Source organism: Caretta caretta, chromosome 10 (assembly GCF_965140235.1).
Source record: "Caretta caretta isolate rCarCar2 chromosome 10, rCarCar1.hap1, whole genome shotgun sequence".
Taxonomy (NCBI): Eukaryota; Metazoa; Chordata; order Testudines; family Cheloniidae; genus Caretta; species Caretta caretta.
This window is the reverse complement of record NC_134215.1, coordinates 49,364,487-49,388,699: the sequence shown is the minus strand read 5'-3', so window position 1 is coordinate 49,388,699 and position 24,213 is coordinate 49,364,487. Positions and strand designations below refer to the sequence as shown.

The 24,213-nt window shown below is 40.7% G+C and overlaps 1 protein-coding gene across 5 annotated transcripts in view; it reads left to right on the top strand.

Annotated features, from left to right (window-relative positions):
* The window catches only part of HMG20A (high mobility group 20A), a 71,245-nt gene that overhangs the window by 8,567 nt on the left and 38,465 nt on the right, over nt 1-24,213 (top strand). The window contains exons 1-2 of one of the 5 annotated variants that reach the window (XM_048866570.2): nt 13,897-13,995; nt 15,151-15,223. The exons of 1 other annotated variant lie outside the window; for it this stretch is intronic. Coding sequence is in view for 1 of the 4 variants with exons in the window: in XM_048866567.2 (XP_048722524.1) it covers nt 13,898-13,995 (98 nt within the window). In the remaining 3 variants the exon portion in view is untranslated. Of the gene's footprint in view, nt 1-13,887; nt 14,042-15,150; nt 15,224-24,213 lie in introns of those variants that run through there. 3 more of the 5 variants (XM_075132974.1, XM_048866567.2, XM_048866569.2) reach the window with 3 other exon arrangements.

Sequence of the window (24,213 nt, the reverse complement as noted above, 5' to 3'; positions counted from 1 at the left end):
CCTTTGTTTAATCAAATCTCTAATGAATAGACAAAAGAAGTAACCAAATATGCACTCTACACAATCGTATCATAATGCCTCACTTAAATCCTCCTTCAATATCTTTTAGTGCCGGGGAGGAAAGATGGGGTCTGTGGAATTAATAATTTTGGATTCTAATGACTAAAGAAGGAAACCAAATTAGAGTTGAAGATTTCTTGTAGAAAATGCCCTGCCATCGGGCTCCTGCTTATTTGAAACAATGGACCTATATCTTGAATAATCTGCTGTTCCCAACTCTGCTAATATTACGTTAGAGGAGAGGCAAACCCTTAGGGTCCCCATTAATTTAGGACTCTAGAGGTGGGAATTTAGTTTCCAGACAGAGTTCAAGAGGCTGTTGGAAGTCAGTGCAAGGCAGAGTACCTGTGATGTGTGATTCCTGTATGACTCATTGCTCAGCAGATGTGAGGCTGACTTTTGCAGTGACTTGAGCTTCTGAGTGGTTCCAATCCAATCTTTTTGAAATTGGAGTCAGCTGTTCAACACTCAAATTGCACAAGATTAGCATGATAATGGTGAGTTGGAGGAAGAATCTGGAAGAGTTAGCGAGGGAAACATCTGCAGTCCTGCTTAAGATAACATGGCTACCATTTATGAGGCAGGCTTGTGTTCTTGGAGTTTTATTAGATTCTGATGTTGGAGGATCTAGTAACTGTAGCTAAAAAGATGTTTTTCATCTGTGTGGGGCCAAAGGAGCACAGCTTTTATTTTTAGCTGCAGACATACCATCAATGGGATCCTGGTCCACGAGTAGGGCTCCTAGGCACTACAATAATACAAATGAATAATAAATATAATATGCCTCTTTGTCACCTCAAGATTAGTTTACTGTAATCTCCTCTAGTTGGGACTGCACATTATTCACAATACTGGATCAGCTGGTCCAGATGTGTTGGAAACACAGAGTTAAGTACAGGCAATGTACTGAATATGATGCAGTTTACCAACTCCTTATGGTCTCAAACATGTTGAACGAGAAGAGTGGCGAAACAGATCTCAAACTTTTTCACATGAAAGATATCAGGCCAGAAGAGAAATTGCCCCAGATCACCATCTGGTAAGTAATGAACAGAGCCACTCTAACAATTTTGTATCCCTTAAATAAGCAATGGTATCAGAGGCAGTTGATATCCTATAAAATCAGCGCAGACAATTCATTGTCCTTTATTGTTAGGAGAAGCTCCGTAATCAATGTTGCTTGTTGCTCAAACCCAAGTCTAAAGTCCAAATGAGTGGGATTCAGAAAAGATGAAATCCGTAGAACCTATCATGGGTCCTGCCACAATCCTCTCGATAAACTATCTCAGAACTGGAAGATGATGTGCAATAGACCCAGTACTTGCACCCTTACCACCTTCAGAGGGGCTCAGTGTTGCCTTTTCTTGTGATATTTCATGGTTGTCTTAAAGCCCCACCTCCTGGAGTGATTAAGTGAGAATCTCTTCTTTCTTCCTTTCTTTCTTCCTTCCTTGTTTTCAGCCATCATGATTGCCAAGACAAATTTGAAAATGTGAACTCCAAAGTCTCAAAATTCAGAAGACAAATGGTCACTGGGTGCCTGGTATGGGCTACACTGAAAATGCCACGCTTAGGACAGACTGCAAGAAATGGGACAGACAATCCCCAAAACTGTTGGTTTATTCTATAATTAGATTCACCAACCCAGTAACAAAAGAGCTTCTGCAGTACCGCACTGGTTAACCAGAAGCCAAATGTAGTCCCGTGTACAGATTTAATAATAAAAGAAATGGGGAGTTATAAATGGTTAATAGATCATACACATGATTGCAAAGTACTTATATGAGGTTTGTAGCAGTGATGGAATAGCTTGCTGGCTTGTAAAGTCTCTCTGGTAACTTCCAAAAGATTGGAAGGTCCTCAGTCCATAGTTCAAGATGCTTCTTTTAGTCATAAATCCACAGTCCAGAGAATCAGATCACAAAAGAGTCAAATTAGAGATGTCTCAGGTGCCTTTTTATATCCTCTGCCATGTGCATGGAAGTTTACTGTCCTAAACAAAGCCCACAGCCCCTGTTTGTGGAAAGTTACTGGCCCAAGGTGGAGTCCAGGGTCACAGGAGCATCTCACATATCCTTACATGATTTGCTGAATCACAGGAGGGTGACCACTGCTCCTCAGGAAGAGCCACCTGGACTGGGTAAGCAGTGGTGTAAGTGGAATCCATTTCTTCCCGGTACGGGGTGGCATGTGACCTCCTCACGTGACCCTCCACATGACTCCGCCCCCAGTCCGGGGCCCCCAGTCTCTCTCCATCCCCTCCCCATGATCCACCCCCCCCCCTTTTCAGAGGGGGGGCTCTATCCTCCTCCTTCTGTGCCTTTGAAACCACAATGGCGACTGGAGCAGAACGTGGACAGCCCCATGCCAGCAGCTCCTCCAGCGCAGCTGTACTGCCCCAGCCCTTCCATACAGGGTCTCCTCCGTCTGTACAGCAGTCCCACCGATGGGCAGGGGCAGGGCTAGGGGTGGTACAGCAGCCACGCTGGTGGAGCTGCAGTTCAGGGCTCTCCTGGGAACTGCAGTGTGGAAAGGAGCAGAACTCCAGCAGCATCTCTGGCGGCTGTACTGCTCCAGCCCTGCACCTTCCCCCTCTCCCTTCCCCCCCAACGGGGCTGCTGTCAGATGGAGGAGACCCTGCGTGGAAGGGCTGGGGGTGGTACAGGTGCTCTGGAGGAGCTGCTGGCGTGGGGCTGTCCAGCAGCCCCATGTTCTGCTGCTCCTCTTTCTGGTACGCCATACCAGCTATAAATACCTTGCTGGTACGACATACCAGACCGGACTGCCCTACTTGCACTGCTGGGAATAAATTTCTTTAATGGCCCATTGTGAGAGCTGAGGTTTCTTGATGGACCATCAACATATAGCTGTCTAGCCTTGAAGTAAATTCTATCTGGTGGGTGTCACCCACGAATGCAACACATGTGTAAGATATAAGTACATAGCCAATATTCATAATTTCAGATACAATGATGATACATGTATATAAACAGGATAATCATACTTCAGACATAACCTTTCCATTGACACCTTACATGATACACTTTGTATAAGATTTATGGAAATTGTATAACAGTGGTAACAACAGTGATATAAATGGTCACCTTTCTTATACACAGCATCACAAAACCTCACAAACACGTAACAAAAAAAACTCCGAATTTTTTTTTTTTTTAAATCACGATTTCAAGGCCAATGCCATGATTTTGGAGGAGGAGCCTTACTTATGATTTTTAACTGTTTGGGGCTCGCAATATCAGAGAATGAGGCTGTATGAAACACAAGCCGGAAAGAACTAGCAGTTGTCCCCTCCAACCATTGCTCTGTTTTCATGCAGATACACAAGTTATTCTGAATCTGAGTACGTTTTTCCTCAGTGTAACATGAAAACTCTACTTTGTAACTGACTGTAGGCAGCATGGATCCAGCAAGCTGTCTTGTGCGCTGTTCTGGAAGTGAAGAAGTATTTTGTTAAACCATGCAGCCTAAAGCTCTGATTAAAAATTCCATATGCTGTAATGCCCTGGTCTTCTTCCACCAGTGCTCTGGCAGTTTCCCATTTTGCTTTATCATTTGCAGGTCATCTCTAAACCACTGCACTGCATGTGTTACGATGTTTCTGTAAAATGATCTATAAAAAGCACTAAGCATTAATACTGAAATGTGGAAGCACTAATAGTAGCTTTTTGAATTATTATATTTTGGCTGCTGTTGGGAAGAGAAGGCAGGAAGAACTGCCTGGTTCTCTGACTCAACTGTGATCTCTGACCCTTCTTTATATTCTTGTAAATATTTTAAATCTATAAATAGACTCCAGTACATACTGCTTACTGAAGATTGATGTCCTCAGACCTAAATAACATCAGATTTAAAATTGTATTCAATAGTAGCAGATACTTGAAGCTCTGAGTACCATGAGCTATGGAAATAAGGGGTTTTTTTAATTTCTAATTATCATCTTGAAATAGTTTGGAAAAATGTACTGGTCCTGAAAGCATTTATACTAGTCTCCAAATGTTCCAAGCCCTGACCATTCGCAAGGACCTGTTTTTGTTTGCCAAGTGATCCAAAATTGAATACAACTGTTCTGCACTAGAATTTCCAACCTGTTTTCATTAAACATGGAGACCTTTTCTTTTCTTTTTCTTTTTTTAATTTTAAAGTGGATTTCCTTGAATCAAGTGTGATACAAAGAGACTAAGGGTCTTGCTAACACTTTAAAACATGGATTTTGCTTACATTAAAAAAGCTGTTTGCTTTTTTCTTCTAAAACAAGTATATATTTTGAAAAAATTCTTAAGGTGGTTAACACAAAATCAGTTACTGAACTTACATTTAATTTTGCTAGCTAGAGCTACTGCAAATGTTTTTCTCATTTGGGGAAAAAATGTATTTTAAAAAAGCAGTTTTGAACAATCACGTACATTGAGCTAAGCTACTATTCAGTGTATATTAGAATTCCTTATTACCACTTATAAAATAGCCTAAATTCTGTTTTAAGAGTCTAGTCCAGCAAAATGTTTATCAAGAGAATATTTTTATCAGAGCGTTTGCAAAGTATGCAGAAATGGAGTACACCAAACCTTACAATTTGTTCCCAGAGCTCAGATGCCTGTACTGCTGTGAACTGGAAAATCATTGTGAGTATTGATATGCAAATAAACACCCAAAGCATTTAAAGGTTTATAATAGGGAGAGAGTGGGAGGATGGAGGAGATTACAAATGCTTAGAAAATGCCAGAACATTTCTAAAATTCTAACTATAGCTTTTAGCTTAATGTTTTATTATATACTCTTGGGAATTAAGCTGTATATATTTTAAAAATCTAATATCTATTCATGCAGTACTAATATATTAGAAATTCAGCTCTATTCTGAAGCTAGCAAAGTTTTCAGGTAAGAGTTTATAATTGCCTATTTCTGGAGTCTTCTAAATAAGGATTTTAAAACGTAGAAACTTTATTGATCTATAGTGCACTGTATGCTTTTTCTTTAGGTATTGCAGATGTGGGTCACTAACCTACATAACCAATAAGAGATTGTGATTGATGTTGGGATGGGGTTTTAACAATACCTGGAAATACAGTAGTTTGTGGCTACAATGAGAAAGGGGGGTCCATTCTGTTACGTGCAAGGATGTTTAAGTCAAGTTAGTTATCAATTTAAAGAAAGTCTTTTAAACATTGAGGGCTGATTTTCATATCAATTTCAAACATTTTGGAAAACTCATTCTTTTTAAGGTGTTGTGTGGTGGTGGTAGGTTTTTTTTTGTTCCATTTTTTGACAGTAGAGGGAGAGGGAAGGAGGTTAAAATATGAGTGGTGGTGGATAATGTACCATCTTTTCTTGATGGCATCACTGTTAGCCTCTTGTTCCCTAGCAGCAAGCAATTTGTATTACCTAGCAGCAAGCTGTAGTGCATCTGGTGAAGACACTCTATGCTGATCGGGAGAGAGCTCTCTCCCATCGGCATAATAAATCCACCTCTGTGAGAGCGGGAGAAGCTCTCTCTCCCACATAGTGCTGTCCACACCTGTGGTTAGGTTGGTGTAACTTACGTTGCTCGGCGGTGGCTTCTTTACACCCCTGAGTGACATAAGTTATACTGAAATAAGTGGTAGTGTAGACCTAGCCTTACTTAGCTCATCTGCATTTTATTATGGCTTCTGTTAACTATGTGCCACCATCCACTTGTACAATAGTGGCACCTGGTAGCACAACTCTTAATAGCATCTGTTATGTTTACATTGCAAACAGCTCAAAAACAGGATGTATATTTTGACTGTTAACTGGCCCAGTTGCATTTTGCTAATTCACAATATTAGATATAAATCCATTTGGATTTTTTTAAAAGGCACGCAGAATATTTTCTGCAGTTGTAGGTTTTTGCAGGCTAGGATAAACTTGTTGTCTGGCAACCTGAAGCCAAAGTGAAATGTATTGTTTGCTAGAAATATACTTGGCGCTTAATATATAGTAAAACTCAGAGTCATTGCCCCAAAGAGATCCCATGTTACATTGACAAAATGTCATAAGTGGTGATTACAAACTTTAGAAGGAATGGAAGATGAATGAAAGAGATCATATGGTATTTTATTCAGTGATGCATGCAGTAGAGAAATTCCAGATTTATTATATTTTTTTCTATTAGAGGTCATTGCTAAGAGAGAGGGACTAGGATTTGTAAGACTCCATAAAGTATGTTTTGAGGAGGAACTCAAAGAAAGAGAAAGGGAGGCTTGGTGAAGCAGGCCAGGAGGATGATGGTATCTGGAGGTGGCTATACAGAAGACAGGCAAGAGATTAAAGGGATGCAGTTGATTTTGAAATCTAGTCAGTAGTTTCAGGTACTTTGCTTACCTTTGAGGCTTTACAATCACATTTTCTTATTTTTTTTCCAAAATGTTTCCCTGTTACTTGTATGAAAAGCAACACAATAATAGGCTGACTGACAAGTGCTGTCAAACAGAAAAAACCTCTAATCATTGTAATTTTAGCTGTTACTTGGAACAATACTAGCCTGATTTTTTTTAATGCAAAAATGAAATTGGATGTGTTTTTAAATTGATGTTATCCCAACCATCTCTAATTGCCTGTTGGTCAAACTTCAGACCTGCATTTCAGTATTACCCAGTTTGTGATTAGTGTGGCCTGGTGGTGTGGTACCGGACTGGGAATCAGGAGAGCTAGGTTTTGTTCCCAGCTTTGCCATTACTCTCCTGTGTGACGTTAGTCAAGTCACCTCACTGCTCTGTGCCTCCATTTCCCCTTACACCCTGTGTTTATCTAGATAGTCCCTGCCCCACATAGTTTACCGTCTCTTGCTTTGTTGTATATAGTGCCTAGAGCAATGGGGACCCAATCTCAATGGGAATTCCAGGTGCTACTATAATATAAATAATACAGTGTGTCCCATCTGAGACTGAAAATGAAAATTAGCCTACTTTCTCACACTTCTTGAAAATGTTACTAATCAAGAAAATAAATGAATTATTTGCTCTCTCTCCTGCTCTCCCCCCAGTTGGCCTTCTCCTCTCCCGGCTCCGTTCACTCTATTGCCCTATATACAGACATTCATTTTGTGCTGTTTGCCTAGTGAAGGGCACTACACTCCTGCTAACTGGTGGGATTTACAAGGGTAACTACATTTTAGATCACAGTTGTCCTTGAAAAAGTTGCTTAAACTTCTCCACTAGCCTGCCTTTTTGTGTAGCTCTGCAGGAGAAAAGATTACATTGTGGGGGTGGGAGGAAATTGCTGAGAGTTGGCTTGTATATTGTTGGTGTCAAAAGTCACTTCTCTGTAAGATGGCAGCTGCCAGCTGGAGTTTGCCTTTGGTATGCCAGTTGTAAAATTTAAATAGTTGTTTTCAAATGCTGTTCACATTTTAAAAAAAAATGTGATAAGTGCTTCTGACTGTGTGATTAAAACACAGAACTGAGTATAATGGCAGAGATTAGAAAATGTACCAAATGCTGAAGGCTGTTACAAAAGTCAAGGCAACTGTGGTTTAAGGTCAATGCTATAGTGCGAAGTCCAGCTCTGTCCACAGCTGTTGGGGAGAAAAAGGAAGTCCTGAATTTCCTACCATGGAGCTATCCCTAGATCTGATATGGGGAAGGGAAGAGCTTGATTATTTTTATTTTTTGGCCACTGGTTAGTAGGTGTCTAAACTAAAAATGCGCTCTTTTCCTCTTCTCTGGCCTGCTGAAAGGGAGAAAAACATTTTTTTTTTTATTACTCCCCTGCCTTTGAGCCATCTGACAGATGGATTTAGAGAAGGGTAGTCTCTGCTAGTCTATCCCTTCCTATCCTCACAGATTTTGTAAAGAGAAGATTTTTCCACCAATTCCATCCCCAAACCTTCATTTATTGGTAGCTCCTTCTCCATGAAAAGCACCAGTGCCTGCTGCTGCAGCTGCTCATAGCCTTCCCGAATAGTGGCAAAGTGAAGCTGATACAGTTTTTGCCAGTTTCACAGCTGCCTATTGGTTTCTGTGTACTAGCTTTGAAAGTGACCATAGTCTTGTCAGCTGGGGAGTGAAAGTGACTGGGAAAGCCATGAGCAACAGAAGATACCCAGGCATGCTCTGTAGATTGAAAAAAGAGAAGGAGGACTTGTGGCACCTTAGAGACTAACCAATTTATCTGAGCATAAGCTTTCGTGAGCTACAGCTCACTTCATCAGATGCATTCTCAAATGCATCCGATGAAGTGAGCTGTAGCTCACGAAAGCTTATGCTCAAATAAATTGGTTAGTCTCTAAGGTGCCACAAGTCCTCCTTCTCTTTTTGCGGATACAGACTAACACGGCTGCTACTCTGAAATCTGTAGACTGAGAAAGACGGCACTGCATTGTTTAACATTTGAAAAGTTATTTTTGCAACCATAAAAGGTAGCAACTTCATTGTTTAAAATAAAAGCTTAACTTCTCTAGCTTCTCTGGTGGGTAATATAGGTTCCTTTCTCATCAGTGAAAACTTTCTACTCACTGGCAAGATGGCAAGTAGAGTTTTCAAGCTCTGAACATGGAAGACATTTTCTTTTGAAAGGACACCATCAACTGGAAGTCTAGTCAGTTTAAAAAATTAAATTAGTTAAAGGGATTTCAGATGCTATACCTTCCATCTGCCAATATTTTTGATTTTATAATTACATTTTCTATTTTTACAGGTTTTAATCTCCCTTGTTTCAGTGTAAATGAGAACTACCCGAGTAATACAAGGAAAACAGACAAGCTGACTATACATAAAGTGCTGTCAAGTATACAAATATATATACAAATCTGCTTAACTGCTTTCAGTTACAGTAATATTAGAAGTTGTAACAGTAGATAAGCACACTTTCAGAGAGACGTGATTTTTTTTTTTAAAATGACTGCCATTTTAAACTGTGTAATGTGAGAAATTATGAGTTAAAACTACTGCCTCCTTTGCATTCTGGTTGATGAATCTAAGATTTTATTCTGCTTTTGTTGTACCACCTTTGCATAACTCCAATTAATCAGAACTAAGTACATACTGGGAAGGATTGGGGTTATAACATCTGCTCTGATACCTAAGTACAGCACAAGGAAGAGATTAAGGATGAAATGAAAGCCTTAAATTGAAATTTCTTGGCTTTTTTTGTGGGTGATTTATACCATTCTGCTATGTAATATTGTTACCCTTCTTACACACCTTTTTGTATTTTCTCAGTTTTCTTTGACTTCTTGGCAATTTCAAGATGTTGCTGGCAATTTAATTTGGAAGGGGAGGATAAACAGCAGCAAATCTTAAACAGATTGTCTGAGCTTACTCGCATTAAACTCTTGTTTTTATGCTACAAAAATAGTGGCTTGATTTATGAAAATGGAGTTAATCCAGTATAACAGCCCAGGAGATTAAATTTAGATTTCTGAAATCCTTAACTACTTTGCACTCTTTTCCATCAACCAAAAAGGAGAAACCTACAAAATGATTGTTCTGATAGGCAGTCTGGTATTGGTCAGTAATGCTTTCCTGAGGTGGGCCACTGTTAGCAGAACTAGTTAGGCTCTCCAGATTCTACTTCTTTTCTGGTGTCACTAGGGCAGTGTTTATATATGAGCAGATGTGTGATCTTCATCAGGTGGTGTTGGTAAGGCTCTTACTGAAAAAGAGAGGTTGAAATAAGCATGGGAACAAGGTGATGTGGATTGAGAGATGCATGGAAACTAAAGTAGAGTGGAAGAAAGATTGAGGGCAGAGAAATAAAGAAGTGTTACTGTTAATTGTACAGGTAGCTCAAAGAGTTAGAAACAGAATAATTGCCAATTATGATAGTAGTAAGGAGGACCAGTAAAAATAAAATAAATAGGGCTGTCAAGCAATTAAAAAATAATTATGATTAATTACGCTGTTAATAATAGAACACCATTTATTTAAATATTTTTGGATGTTTTCTACATTTTAAAATATATTGATTTCAGTTACAGTACAGAATACAAAGTGTACAATGCTCACTTTATATTTATTTTGATTACAAATATTTGCACTGTAAAAAACAAAATAAATAGTACCTTTCAATTAATCTAATACAAGTACTGTAGTGCAATCTCTTTATCATGAAAGTTGAACTTACAAATGTAGAATTACATACAAAAACCCCCTGCATTTAAAAATAAAACAACTTAAAATTTCAGAGCCTACAAGTCCACTCAGTCCTACTTCCTGTTCAACCAATCACTCAGACAAACAAGTTTGTTTACAGTTATGCAGTAACAGATTAGCCACTGGGCCAAGGGGCCCTGGCCAACTGGAGGGCCCTTGAAAAATGGGTGCTGCTCTGACCCTCTCCGCCTGCCCACCCAGCACTCCTCAGAAGCCCCCGCATCTTAAACCCGCTCCCTGGCAGGAGCGCCGGGCACACAGGAGAAGCCCTTGTGCCCCAACCCCATTCCCCAGCCGGAGCACCAGGGAGAGGGGTGGGGGGGGGACTGCAAGAGGAAGAGGTGAGGAGGGGCCCCCACTTGCTCTGGCCCAGGGCACCACAAAACTGTAATCTGCCTCTGCAGTTATGTAACAAAAAAAATCTACATTTGTAAATTGCACTTTCAAGATAGAGATTGCACTACAGTACTTGTATGAGGTGAATTGAAAAATGCTGACATCATAATAAAAAAGGCTGACAAAGGAGGTGCTGTCGTTGTCATGAATAGGTCGGAATATGAACAAGAGGCTGCTAGGCAGCTCTCCAACACCACTTTCTACAAGCCATTACCCTCTGATCCCACTGAGGGTTACCAAAAGAAACTACACCATTTGCTCAAGAAACTCCCTGAAAAAGCACAAGAACAAATCCGCAGAGACACACCCCAGGTTGGGGTTCCAGGGGTATTCTATCTGCTACCCAAGATCCATAAACCTGGAAATCCTGGGCGCCCCATCATCTCAGGCATTGGCACCCTGACAGCAGGATTGTCTGGCTATGTAGACTCCCTCCTCAGGCCCTACGCTACCAGCACTCCCAGCTATCTTCAAGACACCACTGACTTCCTGAGGAAACTACAATCCATCGGTGATCTTCCTGTAAATACCATTCTGGCCACTATGGATGTAGAAGCCCTCTACACCAACATTCCACATAAAGGTGGACTAAAAGCCATCAGGAACAGTATCCCCGATAATGTCATGGCTAACCTGGTGGCTGAACTTTATGACTTTGTCCTCACCCATAACTATTTCACATTTGGGGACAATGTATACCTTCAAATCAGCGGCACTGCTATGGTTACCCGCATGGCCCCACAGTATGCCAACATTTTTATGGCTGACTTAGAACAACGCTTCCTCAGCTCTCGTCCCCTAACGCCCCTACTCTACTTGCACTATATTGATGACATCTTCATCATCTGGACCCATGGAAAAGAAGCCCTTGAGGAATTCCACCATGATTTAAACAATTTCCATCCCACCATCAACCTCAGCCTGGACCAGTCCACACAACAGATCCACTTCCTGGACACTACGGTGCTAAGAAGTAATGGTCACATAAACACCACCCTATACCGGAAACCTACTGACCTCTATTCCTACCTACATGCCTCCAGCTTTCACCCAGACCACGCCACACGATCCATCGTCTACAGCCAAGCTCTACAATACAACCGCATTTGCTCCAACCTCTCAGACAGAGATAAACACCTACAAGATCTCTATCAAGTATTCATACAACTACGATACCCACCTGCTGAAGTGAAGAAACAAATTGATAGAGCCAGAAGAATACCCAGAAGTCACCTGCTACAGGACAGGCCCAACAAAGAAAATAACAGAACGCCACTAGCCGTCACCTTCAGCCCCCAACTAAAACCTCTCCAACGCATCATCATGGATCTACAACCTATCCTGAAGGACGACCCATCACTCTCACAAATCTTGGGAGACAGGTCAGTCCTAGCCTACAGACAGCCCCCCAACCTGAATCAAATATTCACCAGCAACCACACACCACACAACAGAACCACTAACCCAGGAAGCTATCCTTGCAACAAAGCCCGTTGCCAACTGTGTCCACGTATCTATTCAGGGGACACCATCATAGGGCCTAATCACATCAGCCACACTATCAGAGGCTCATTCACCTGCGCATCTACCAATGTGATATATGCCATCATGTGCCAGCAATGCCCCTCTGCCATGTACATTGGTCAAACTGGACAGTCTCTACGTAAAAGAATAAATGGACACAAATCAGATGTCAAGAATTTTAACATTCATAAACCAGTCGGAGAACACTTCAGTCTCTCTGGTCACTCGATTACAGACCTAAAAGTCGCAATATTACAACAAAAAAACTTCAGAAACAGACTCCAACGAGAGACTGCTGAATTGGAATTAATTTGCGAACTGGATACAATTAATTTAGGCTTGAATAGAGACTGGGAGTGGATGGGTCATTACACAAAGTAAAACTGTTTCCCCATGTTTATTCCCCCCATCCCCACCCCCCACTGTTCCTCAGATGTTCTTGTTAACTGCTTGAAATGGCTCACCTTGATTATCACTTCAAAATGTTCACCCTCCCCCCCACCGCTCTCCTGCTGGTAATAGCTCATCTTAAGTGATCACTCTCCTTAGGGTGTGTATAACACCCATTTTTTTCATGTTCTGTGTGTATATAAATCTCCTCACTGTATTTTCCACTGAATGCATCCGATGAAGTGAGCTGTAGCTCACGAAAGCTTATACTCAAATAAATTGGTTAGTCTCTAATGTGCCACAAGTACTCCTTTTCTTTTTGCTATTTCTTTTGTCATTTTTACAGTGCAAAATTTGTAATAAAAAACAATATAAAATGAGCAGTGTAACACTTTGTATTCTGTGTTGGAATTGAAATCAATATATTTGGAAATGTAGAAAAAACATCCAAAAATATTTAATAAATTTCAATTCGTATTCTATTGTTTAACACTGTGATTAAGACTGCTATTAATCATGATCAATTTTTTTATCGCAATTAATTTTTTTAGTTAATCGCATGAATTAACTGCAATTAATCGACAGCCCTAAAAATAAATCCTCTGCAACACAGAAAAGTGTTTGTAATTTAAATAATTGATTCAGTTCTTTATTTTTCTTGTTTTGAGGTTTTTCAGAAATTTAATAATGACCCTGCTGAGTATATATTCAAATAATAGTCTCTCCTTTTCCTGTTTGAACAGATGCCCAAGTAGCCAATGTGCTTGCTCTCTTTGGACATTGGGGTGGTCATAATTTAAAAGTACATATTTTTCCAGGGCATTGGCTCAGGAAAGTTTATATTTGGCATGAGGTTATGGGTGAGGGATACTATATATTATCTGGGTGCAATATTTAGGTAGAGGAGTCACACAAAATTCTCTACAGCTTTTTAATACTGTTCTCCCCCCAGCCAAACACCCCCCCCATCTTGTATAAGCACAAACTGCTGCAATTATCCTGCAGTAGAAGGGAGATAGCTAGTTTCCTTTCATCAATGTGAATGATTTGATATAACCAAGCAAGGGTATTTTTAAAGGATGTTTTATCATGAGAAAGAAAAAGTTCATTTTGAATGTGGACTGAACTCACCAATTTTATTTTTAAAAGAGAGAGACCATGTTACCACAAAAAGAAAAGGAGTACTTGTGGCACCTTAGAGACTAACCAATTTATTTGAGCATGAGCTTTTGTGAGCTACAGCTCACTTCATTGGATGCACAGTATGCATCTCTAAGGTGCCACAAGTACTCCTTTTCTTTTTGCGAATACAGACTAAAACGGCTGTTACTCTGAAACATGTTACCACAGAGTATTAGAATGCAGTGCACTTTTTTTTTCCTTTCAGTTAAATATGGATGACCCTTTCCAAAGGTCAGGAAACAGTTCCAGGGTGGGAGTCTGCTGTGGTGGGAGCCAATAAAGACTTGGAAAACCAAGCCTCTTTCATCAGAAGGTCAGATTTCACCTCAGGAAGTCTATAAACGAATTACTTATTGCTGGTAAAGTTCTTTTAATAAAAAATGAATCCTTACTATTTTTACAACTTGATGTTGACTCCAACTGCCTTGGAGTTGTAACAATTTGTTTTTTTGCCTGTTTGGGAAACTCGGGAAGTCAGGAAGGGAAAAACAGATTCCTAGGCAAATATTCTACAGCCAAGAAATCTTGGAGAGCGCATGCGCGCGTACACACACACACACACAGTTGTGTGCCGATGGCTTCCCCCACATCCCAGGCTCATCTACATACCTTTGCCTACACCTACAATTTCCCTCAAGACAACAGACTCCCTCTTATTGGACCACTATGGGTGAAATTTATTTCCTAATCTTTTTTCTATACAAAGGTCTCAAATTCCTCATTTCCATATTCCCAGACTCTAGCAGAAGTTTCTGTAAATCACAGTGTTAGTAGTTTTCTTGTTACGGGTCTTACTATTTTAGGTCCAGCTTCTTTCTGTATTAATTGCTCTAAGAATGGCGTAATGTCTCTTGCACCAGGTCATCATCACTATTTCAGTCCCATGCACTTGAAACAGGGTAGTGATCAAAAGTTTGTTACAAAGCCCTGGCTGTTAGGTGATATGTATGAAATGAGTTGATGACCTCACTCTAGCACTTGAGCAGGTGTTCACATCAAAAGGATGAAGGATAGTTTTGTGTTTAAAGCCTGTGATTATATATTAAGAAATTTGGGTTCCATTCCCAACTCTGCCACAAACTTCCTGTGTGATCATAGAGAAGTCACTTTGCACCTCTGCCTTTTCACACATGTGGAGGAAAATAAGGATAATACATACAGCTGTTTAAAATAGAGACTTAATACATTGTTATTTGTAGGCTTGAGATTGTCAAATAGAGAGTACTACAAAAGTGCAAAGTATTATTAGAATTTTTACTAATTAATAGGCCAAAATGTTCAAATCTGAATGCTTAAAATTAGGCTCCTAAATCCATATTTAACACCAAATATAAGTGGTCTGTATATGCAGATAGGATAAATACACATGTACATAGGAAATATGTATTTTTGTACAGTCATCTTGCACTTGTATTGTGGTTATTGCATGCCTAACCTCTCTCAAAATCTGTCTGTCTTGTTAATATAGACTCAAGCACCCTCAGTAGCTTTCGCTATGTTGGAGTAGTACAGGAGCAACAGTAGACACAAGAAAAAAGAATGTATGTGGAAACTGGCTTTGCTTATTTCTTAAAGATGAATAGTTTCTGACATCTAATAGAATGAGTAGCTTACTTAGTGTGAGAATCTGACTCTTCCCACATTTCATTTCCTCTAACCTTTTGCCCTGATACCCATACCAGTGCATTAAAATATCTAGTTACAAGCTGTCTTGGCTGCTTTTTGTGGTCAGAGGAGATGCTTTTATGTTGGGTCATGAAGCCAGTGGTGAATCACCCTTTGCATCGCCATTGCTTTTTCACATACTAGTCTCTGGTCTCTCATCCAAAGTATTCATCCCTCTTTGGTAAAATGATCACTAATGACTTATCTTGATGGGTATGTGTATGAGAAATCACCTTCTGCCTTCTCCAGCTATCACCATTAAGAGTTTCCATTCATAGAATCCAAGTGAGTTGGGAGCTTACTCCTGCCACAGAAGTTTTTGTGGAAATCCGAGTATAGCTTTATGGGGGGGAAAGACCTACAAATTATTATTTTAAAAGCACTTTAAACTTCTCAGTCTGGGCAGGTGTGTTTCTTTTTAAATTATTTTCTCTTCAGATGTATAACTCATTACTTCATTAACCAGTCAGGATTCCCCAACATTCTGAATTGCTGTTGTTTGTTCCTAAAACTTACATAGCATTTCAAGTCACCAAAGCACTTTGCAAACATTTAATTAATCCTTGCTACGCTTGTATGATGCTGGTAAGTTTAGAACTGGGCAAACCGCATAAAAAAAAACTTTAGAGACTGTTCATGTACATTTTTTAATAAATTGCTATGCCCATGGCCTTTTGTTTTTGCATTCCACAAGCATTGAAATGACTCTTACTGGCACAAATGCTCACAGAAACTGAATCTAAATTTCACTAAAAATGGCTGTGCATTTATTCAGCTGGGGAACTAACAATATCAGGTGACTTCTCTGATAACTCAAAATTAATCATAGTTTACAAAGATCTGTTTGTGATCAAGATGTTTTATTTTTGTAAAAAGCAAAATGAGGATCCTTTGTACTCAGTAAAGAATCTGAGTGGCTGCAGGAGAATATTTAAGATCTCTCTTTTATATGATAATATACAATTTAAAAATAGAGAAGGTCACATGTTTAGAACAGGAGTCAAATTTGACTCCGAAGAGAAATTCCTAAGAAATCAGAAGTCAAGTTAATAAAAGAAAAACTTAAGCAAATGATTTTGGCAATAGCACTAATATATTTAACTTTGGATTTCATTACACTAAAGGAGTAGAAAACCTGGATTTTTTTTTCCCCTCTGACTCTACACCTGGCTTGCTGTGTGACCTTAGGCAAATGACTTACATCTCCTTCCTCTGTTTCCTGCAATGATGATACTGTCCTCCCTCCCCCATCTCATAGAGATATTTTAGGGCTTAATTAATGTTTGTAAAACAATTTAGTATCTTGGATGAAAGGTTCAATAATAGTGTAAAGTATTATTTGAGGTTTTGTTTAGTGGAATATCCAAGTCCTGGTGAATCTTGAAAAATCTTAACTATTTGGTGAAGGATAAGCACAATATTCTTTTATTCTCCAGTAATGTGTACATCTGAATTCTTAAGCATGCATGGAAGACTGAAATTCACAATTTTATGCAGGAAGTTTCCACTTGGCAGGTTGATCCAGGTATCTGGTAGAAAAGGAGTGTAATTACAATAGCTTTACTAAATTATTGTGAAAATATACTACGCCAAACACAAAATCTACTGCTTTCCCTGACCATGATGATATTTAACCCCCTCCCCAAACTAATAGTGTTTTACTCAGCTGTTTAAAAAAAATTGACTGATTAATGACAAGCAGAATTTTGGAAGGGTGTGGTAGAGCTTTTCTAAAATCCTTTAGAAATTGATCAGGAAGTCTATTGAATGTATAGCAGATGTGGTTCTTGCCTCTGTTATTGAAGAGTTTGGTCCACTCTTTGTCTAACACTTAAGCACTACAGCTGCACTGATGCACTGTTTTAAGTGAAGACACTCCTATGCCGACAGGAGAAGCTCTCCTGTTGACATAGCGCTGTCTACATGCGGAGTTAGTCTGATATAACTAAGTTGCTCAAAGGTATGGATTTTTCACACCCCTGAATGACCTATACTGATATAGGTCTGTAGTGTAGACCTGATCTCAGATGCTCACAATTTGGAGAAGTTCTTCAACCTAGGAATATTAGGTGGCCCATGAATGCCTTTTTCGTCGTCTTGTGGCTAGATGTTTTGACCTTGTCATTTTGAACTAGACCTTACCAAAGTAACTGGATACTTTTAGGCTACATTACTGTAATCTTCTTTATGTGAGACTACCATTGAAGACTACTTAAAACTACAGCTGGTGGAGAAGTGGATGCCCCCCTGTCTCAAGCAGCTGTTACTGCTTCACATATTTTGTCAATTCTTTGAAAACTGCACTTGCTTCCAGATATAATTCAAAGTGTTGACAATGATCCATAACAATCATTCCTATTACTTGCATGTTTTTCTAATCAGAGATAGAAAGGTGAGTACATATCATAAAGGCTTATTATGCTTAGCTTTTGGCTTAGATTTAGGTTATTTGCAAAATCACCTCTTTTCCTATTGTGCTACTTATGGTTAGCTGGCATGAATGCTGATAATAATTAGTAATAAGAGATCCTCAAATGAAAGTATTTGCAAAGGTGTATAAGTAATAGTATCCCCATTTTAAATGGAAACTGGGGCAGGAAGAAGTTAAATGACATTCCTACAGTCACAGTGGAAGTCAGTGGCAGGCTCAAGAACAGAACCCAGGTCTTCTAGATCTTGGTTCCTGTCAACAGCCAGCTAATAGTCACTAAATTTAAGTGTCTGGGGGTTGATATCAGGGCATTATCAATGGATGGTTTTCAACTCTGGACTTTGCTCTCCCCCCCCCCTCTGCCCCCCCCGCATTGGTCTGAAAGAACTTGACTTTATTGACCTTTAGGACAAGGTGCTAAATCTTCTCTCTGACAGGTCTGAAATGGGAAAGCTGAGTGAGGAACTGTGTTTTGTTTTGGGGAATATCCTCTGTGGCTTTTTTAGTGTGACAGAGAAATGGGAAAAAACAATATATAGTGTTAGATTTTGTACATCCCTGAGATGTTAGGGCACATTCTATAATCACAGAATAAATTTATAAATGGGAGTAGGAATCTGTGGATCTGAAAACTTTAGAAATCCATTTCAAACATTCTATAGATGTTTAATTAGCAATTGTTACTGAAGGCCTGAGTATTAATAGCATTGTTTGAGTTTCATGCAGGGAACCAAATAACTAAGGGTATGTCTACACTGCACAGTTGTCTCCAAAACTTTTGTCTTTTGGGGTACTTTTAAAAAAAAAAAAAAAAGGCGAAAGACAAAAGTTTGCGACTTTGTCGGGAGGAGCGCTCTCCTGCCAACAAAGCTTATGCCGCTCACGGGGCTGGAAAGTGCCTGCAAAAGTGCCAACAAAATACCGCAAAAGAGTGTTCACACTCGCTGACTTTTAGCGACAAGGCTGTGTCGACACAGCCTTGTCGCTAAAAACTGCATAGTGTAGACAAGCCCTAACTGTAGAACTCTAAGGTTTACATTTCCCCCCTTCTCATCCTGCAGTCAAGCTACTTCGAAACACACTGTTAGAGCCTCTTCTGGGATTTGTTTTTTTCAGAAAGGTCCTGGTTTTGATCTCTGTGTGCTTTGGTATGATCTTCTTGGCCAGCAGCAATAACTACTCTTATTGCTACATTCATTGTTAGGGTTGGGCAAAGGGACCTTCACTTGTATAGGCTTTCTTGCTGATCTTCTAGAATCCTTAGGATTTCTCTCTAAAGTGCTGTGTATTAACAAATCAAATAGTATATACAGTCAAGTATGCTGGTCAACCTGCTTTTCCTCCATCAAATTGGAGCAATATGTTACTTGTAGAGGAGTCTGCATTTTCTCATTTGGATCAGAGCAGAGTGGTTCAATTGGAAATATACCTGTTTACTTCTGCTTGCTTTCTATTATAACTTAATAGAAAATGCTGGCAGAGGGAATCATGATATTTCTGCTTTGTCTGTGCTGAAATAAAGATCCTTTGATTTTCATTTACAGTTTACTTTGTTTTTTATGTTGTGAAATGTCTGTAGTTTTGATTTACTTATAAACTCAAGTGCACTGTGCTCTCCTCAGAGAGAAGAGCATCTTTCTTTACCCATTCTCTTCTGTGCAGTGCCTTTGAGAGCTGGTTGGTCTGGCAAGGACAGAGAAAAGACACTTCAGAGACAGAAAGTGTGGAAGGAAATTCCTCTCTATCCACCTAGGGTTGCCAAGTGTTCGGTTTTCGACCAGAACACCTGGTTGAAAAGGGACCCTGGCGGCTCTGGTTAGCACCACTGACTGGGATGTTAAAAGTCCCGTTGGTGCGGGGCTGGCAGGCTTCCTACCTGGCTCCGCACAGCTCCCAGGAAGCAGCCGGCATGTCCCTCCGGCTCCTAGGCAGGAGGGGCAGCCATGGGGCTCCGCGCGCTGCCCCCACCCCGAGTGCTGGCTCCGAAGCTCCCATTGACCAGGAACCATGGCCAACGGGAACTGCGGGGGAGGCGCCTGTGGGTGGGGGCAGCATGTAGACCCCCTGGCCACACCTCCACCTAGGAGCCAGAGGGCCATGCTGGTCGTTTCCCAGGAGCCACCTGAGGTAAGCGCCTCCTGGAACCCCACACCTCGAACCTCCTCCAGCGCCCCAACTCCCTGCCCCAACCCTGAGCCCCCTTCCAGCACCCAAACTCCTGCCCAGAGCCCAAACCCTTGCCCCAGCTCGGAACCCCCTCCCGAACTTCAAACCCCTCGGCCCCAGCCTAGAGCCACTTCCTGCACCTTGTACCCCTCATTTCTGGCCCCACTCTGGAACCTGCACCCCCAGCTGGACACTCACCTCCTCCAACACCCCAACCCCCTGCCCCAGCCTAGTGAAAATGAACAAGTGAGTGAAGATGGGGGAGAGTGAGCGACAGAGGGAGGGGGGATAGAGTGAGTGGGGGGCAGAGCCTCAGAGAAGTGGGGGCAGGGATGGGGCCTCAGAGAAGGGAGGGCAGCAGTGAGGCCTTGGGGGGGGGGGGGGGGGCGGGGCAAGGGTATTCGGTTTTGTGCGATTAGGAAGTCGGCAACCTTATATCCACCAAAAGGGCTTTTGAGGTCAGATCTGGCAAAGCGATACCTAATGTTCATTTGTGGTGTTCAGCTGTGTTCACAGGCGGAGAGTTTAATTTCCAACAATAAGGCAATTTCATATTTGAACTTAGTCTTCTAATTAAAATGAGTCATCTTTTTCTTGCACTGGGGGCTCTTGCTTGCTCAGATTATGTTTTTCTTTGATGTATTGAGTATGATTTTGAGTCAATGAACATATGAGGCCATGGTATTGTTTGTTTGTTTTTTTTTCCTATCCCACACCTAGCCTTAGGCAACAGCAACAGATCCTGGCTAATGCCACTGAGACATTTAGTCCTGGCATTGGACATATTTTCTCACTTGCAGGTTCTATCTCCATTTATTCATAAAAAGGGATATATAGTGTGCTCTATCCAGATTGTCTGCTGGATGGATTAGTGTGGTTGGCTGCACTCTAAGACCTGGCTGCACTCCTGTCTTTAAATTAAATAATTTTTACTTACTTGTAGACAAATTGGCTCTAACCGATTTAATGTTTATTTACTTCAAATAGATATATCCAATGACTTAAGAGTTTCGTACTAAACAGACCTAGAAAAATCTGCTTTAAAAAATTATCATTTGGCCTGAAGCTGTATGTTACTGCCTCATAGGAATGGTGGAACTATGAGTCTATGAAACAAAATACCACAATACTGCTGTGGTGGAAAAGTCAGTCATCCCATGCAGTTCATGCCATCATTCACTCTCACCTCCTCTCCAGACTCTCACCTCTACTACACTGGGGTGACTCGCTGCAGTTTATTCTAGATCAGAATTTGGATCATATAGTGATTTTCATTGTACCTAAGCACAACTTATTAAAGCTTCCATTCTTTTCTCTAAGTAGGTGATCTTTCCAGATTTTTATTAGAGAACCTTCTTTTATTCAAACTACGGACTGCCATTACAACAATTAATGCTGAGACAAAGACAGAGTAAAGAGAAAGGAAGCAGGAAAATATAGCTGAACTCTGTCTCTTGAGGGCCATTCATTTCCTTTATTCTTCATCTCTCTCCCTTTTCATCCTGTCCATCAAGCGAGACAGCAGCTCTCTGACGTTCACAGGATTGGCAGATGCAGTTAGTTCTTCCCTCCTTTATTCAGTAACAATGTCAAAAAGTTATATACATGATTGTAAAGTTCTTGGTGAATGTGAAGTACAAATGCCTGGCTAAGTGTTTTAAATACAAAACTACCAGGAATGCTGTAGCACCTTGAAAGCCACAAGGCTTCTTCCTCTCTTCCCTAGTAAGAAATACAGTCCGAGATGGGGTTTGGGAGGTAGAGAATAAAAAATATTCAAAACAACTGGAATTCAGCTCTTTGGAGCCTTGGGAGAGTATACAGCATATGTTATGAAATGTACTATGGGCTACTTAAACACGAACACCACACATTTGTTTTGGTATACTGCAGTGATAATACTGTCAGGGTCACACTGAAGACAGCTTTAAGAGCTGTTTGGATTAAAATTTTTAACAACTTACTCTAAATAATTACGGAATAAGTCCCTTTCCCATTTCAACACAGCTCCACATCTTCACTGTAACTCTCTTCACTATGGCCAACTCTGACTAGCTAACGTTTTCTATTCCTGCCATTTCACCCTGTTTGCCTTCCTTACTCCCTCCCCTCCATAATAAAGACCCTTAACTATCTTCCTGTCTCCTCTTGCATAAAGTTCAAACTCCTTGTATGATTGCTAAGGTAAAAATGTTGAAAGGGACCATTCTCCAACTAAATTGAGGATTTGAGGCTGCCTAGGGGATTTGTGCACATGATTATTGTTATTGCACATGAAATGTAGACATATAAGCAGGAGCAGCTTTCGCATGGGTTCACTGGTGCACACACACAAATCGTGAAAGCAAGGGGGCAAAAACAGGCAAACATACACTTCTCCCTGCCCAGTGTGGAATGGAGGGGCCTGGGTTGGAGAGTGAGCTTGTTCCTACACTCACCCTGCAGTGGCATTTCCTGTTCTATGTGATAGGGTGCAGCTTGGGGAATTGGGACTTGCCACACTGGATCACAGTGCCACTTGATCAAATCATGATGGAGGGGCGGCTGGCCCAATTTTGAGTGAGTGGTGTTATGACATGGCACGGGGGGTCACAGCACCACTCAGGTTTGGCCAAGCCAACCTGCCATCATGATCTCCACTTTGTAAAAAGTGGACATTAGTACCAATGCAGTAAAGACTAGACTACACTCTTAAAGCTTTTGTTCAGAAGACTCCATATAGTAAACTGCATGATTCTCAACTGATGTATCTTGGAACGATGAAAGTACAAATCCACCCTGCTGGATTTTGACTCTTATTCTGTGGCTTCTAGGCATTTTAAAACTAATTCTTAGATAACTAATCCATATACATCAATTAAATGTCTTTCCAAAACAGCTACTTCCTCTCAAATCAATCAATCCCCACACTCCCACGCACACAATTCTCTAAATAAATATCTGCTCTCCTCCCTCCTCTTCTAGAAAACAGCTAGCAGCACCTAGGCCATTGTGCTCCTTGTCTCACTTTTCCTGCCCAGTTAAAGAATTAGTGGTTCTGGATTATGGTGAAAGCCAGTCCTGCAGCAATGGGTGGGGTGGCTGGACCACCTTTGGGACACAGCAAAGAGCCTACCAGCTGCCTCAATCTGAGGATATTGGCTGGGATTCTGGTGTCACAGGATGGGTGTTCAATACCTTGTACTATCCTGGCACAACCAGGAATGTGGCAGCTATACCATTGTTCTAATTCTAAGACTCTGCATAACACTACAGTTCTGTCCATATCTCATCTTTCCATTGTTCTCCACCTTGTCCTGACCACCAATTAAAACTCTTCCCTTGGGGTACCTCAAGGGACGAAGACAGTGAAAACATCTCCTTTCCCTAGGGCTTGAATCCTATCTGTCAGGGGTCTTACTGCTTCAGAAAAGTGCAGATGTCTCCCCTGTTGAGCCGGTGTGTCTGCCTGAAAGGGTGTTTATTGCAGAATTGAAAATGATTAGTCTGTTGACTAATCCACAGGACACGGGCAGCAGAGTGTGATTGAGATGTAATTTAGTGTCTTATTCTGAACAATTTCAGACAGAAAGAACTCAAGGTGGCACTAACATTTTTCTGTATAGCTTCCCAAAGCTCAACAGTAATAGACCTAGCCCTTTGCTACTCCATTATACAATAATTCTCTGCTCAGAATGCAACATAAATTGCCATACATTTAGGGATAGTAAAGGGGATACTAAACATCAGATATTTAACATATGGAAGTAAAATAGCATACTTCAGAACAGAGATGAGGCCACTGTTGCACTACTGATATTTTTCCAACAGATACAGGATTTTGTGTTTTTGTTTTTTTTTTAAACCAATTGGGATAAAAAATGTGTAATGTGAGTATAGAGCTGGGAGTGAATTAGATATAAATGTAGTCCAACACAGTCTCAAGTGAGGGGCCATTCTCTGGGTTGAGAGTTGCTGTAGGGGAAAAATCTGGGTATAGAGGGGAAGTGGTGGTGAAAAATAATATCTAAGAGTGGGGTCATGGAAAAAGATCTGGAGGGTCTGTTTTGGATAGTTGGAAAGATTTATGGCAGAGGGCCCAGCTGGTCTTTCTGAGACATAATCCGCCATAGCAAATGCAAAGTTCTGGCTACTGCAGGGATATCAAAGTAGCTGGTGGAGTAAATTTTTTTCAAAGTAACACAAACAATGTAAAACTTGCTAAATAGCCCAATAAGAAGGGAAAGTATTTTTGTCTGCATTCAGATTAAAAATGCAAAGTCTGGGTTT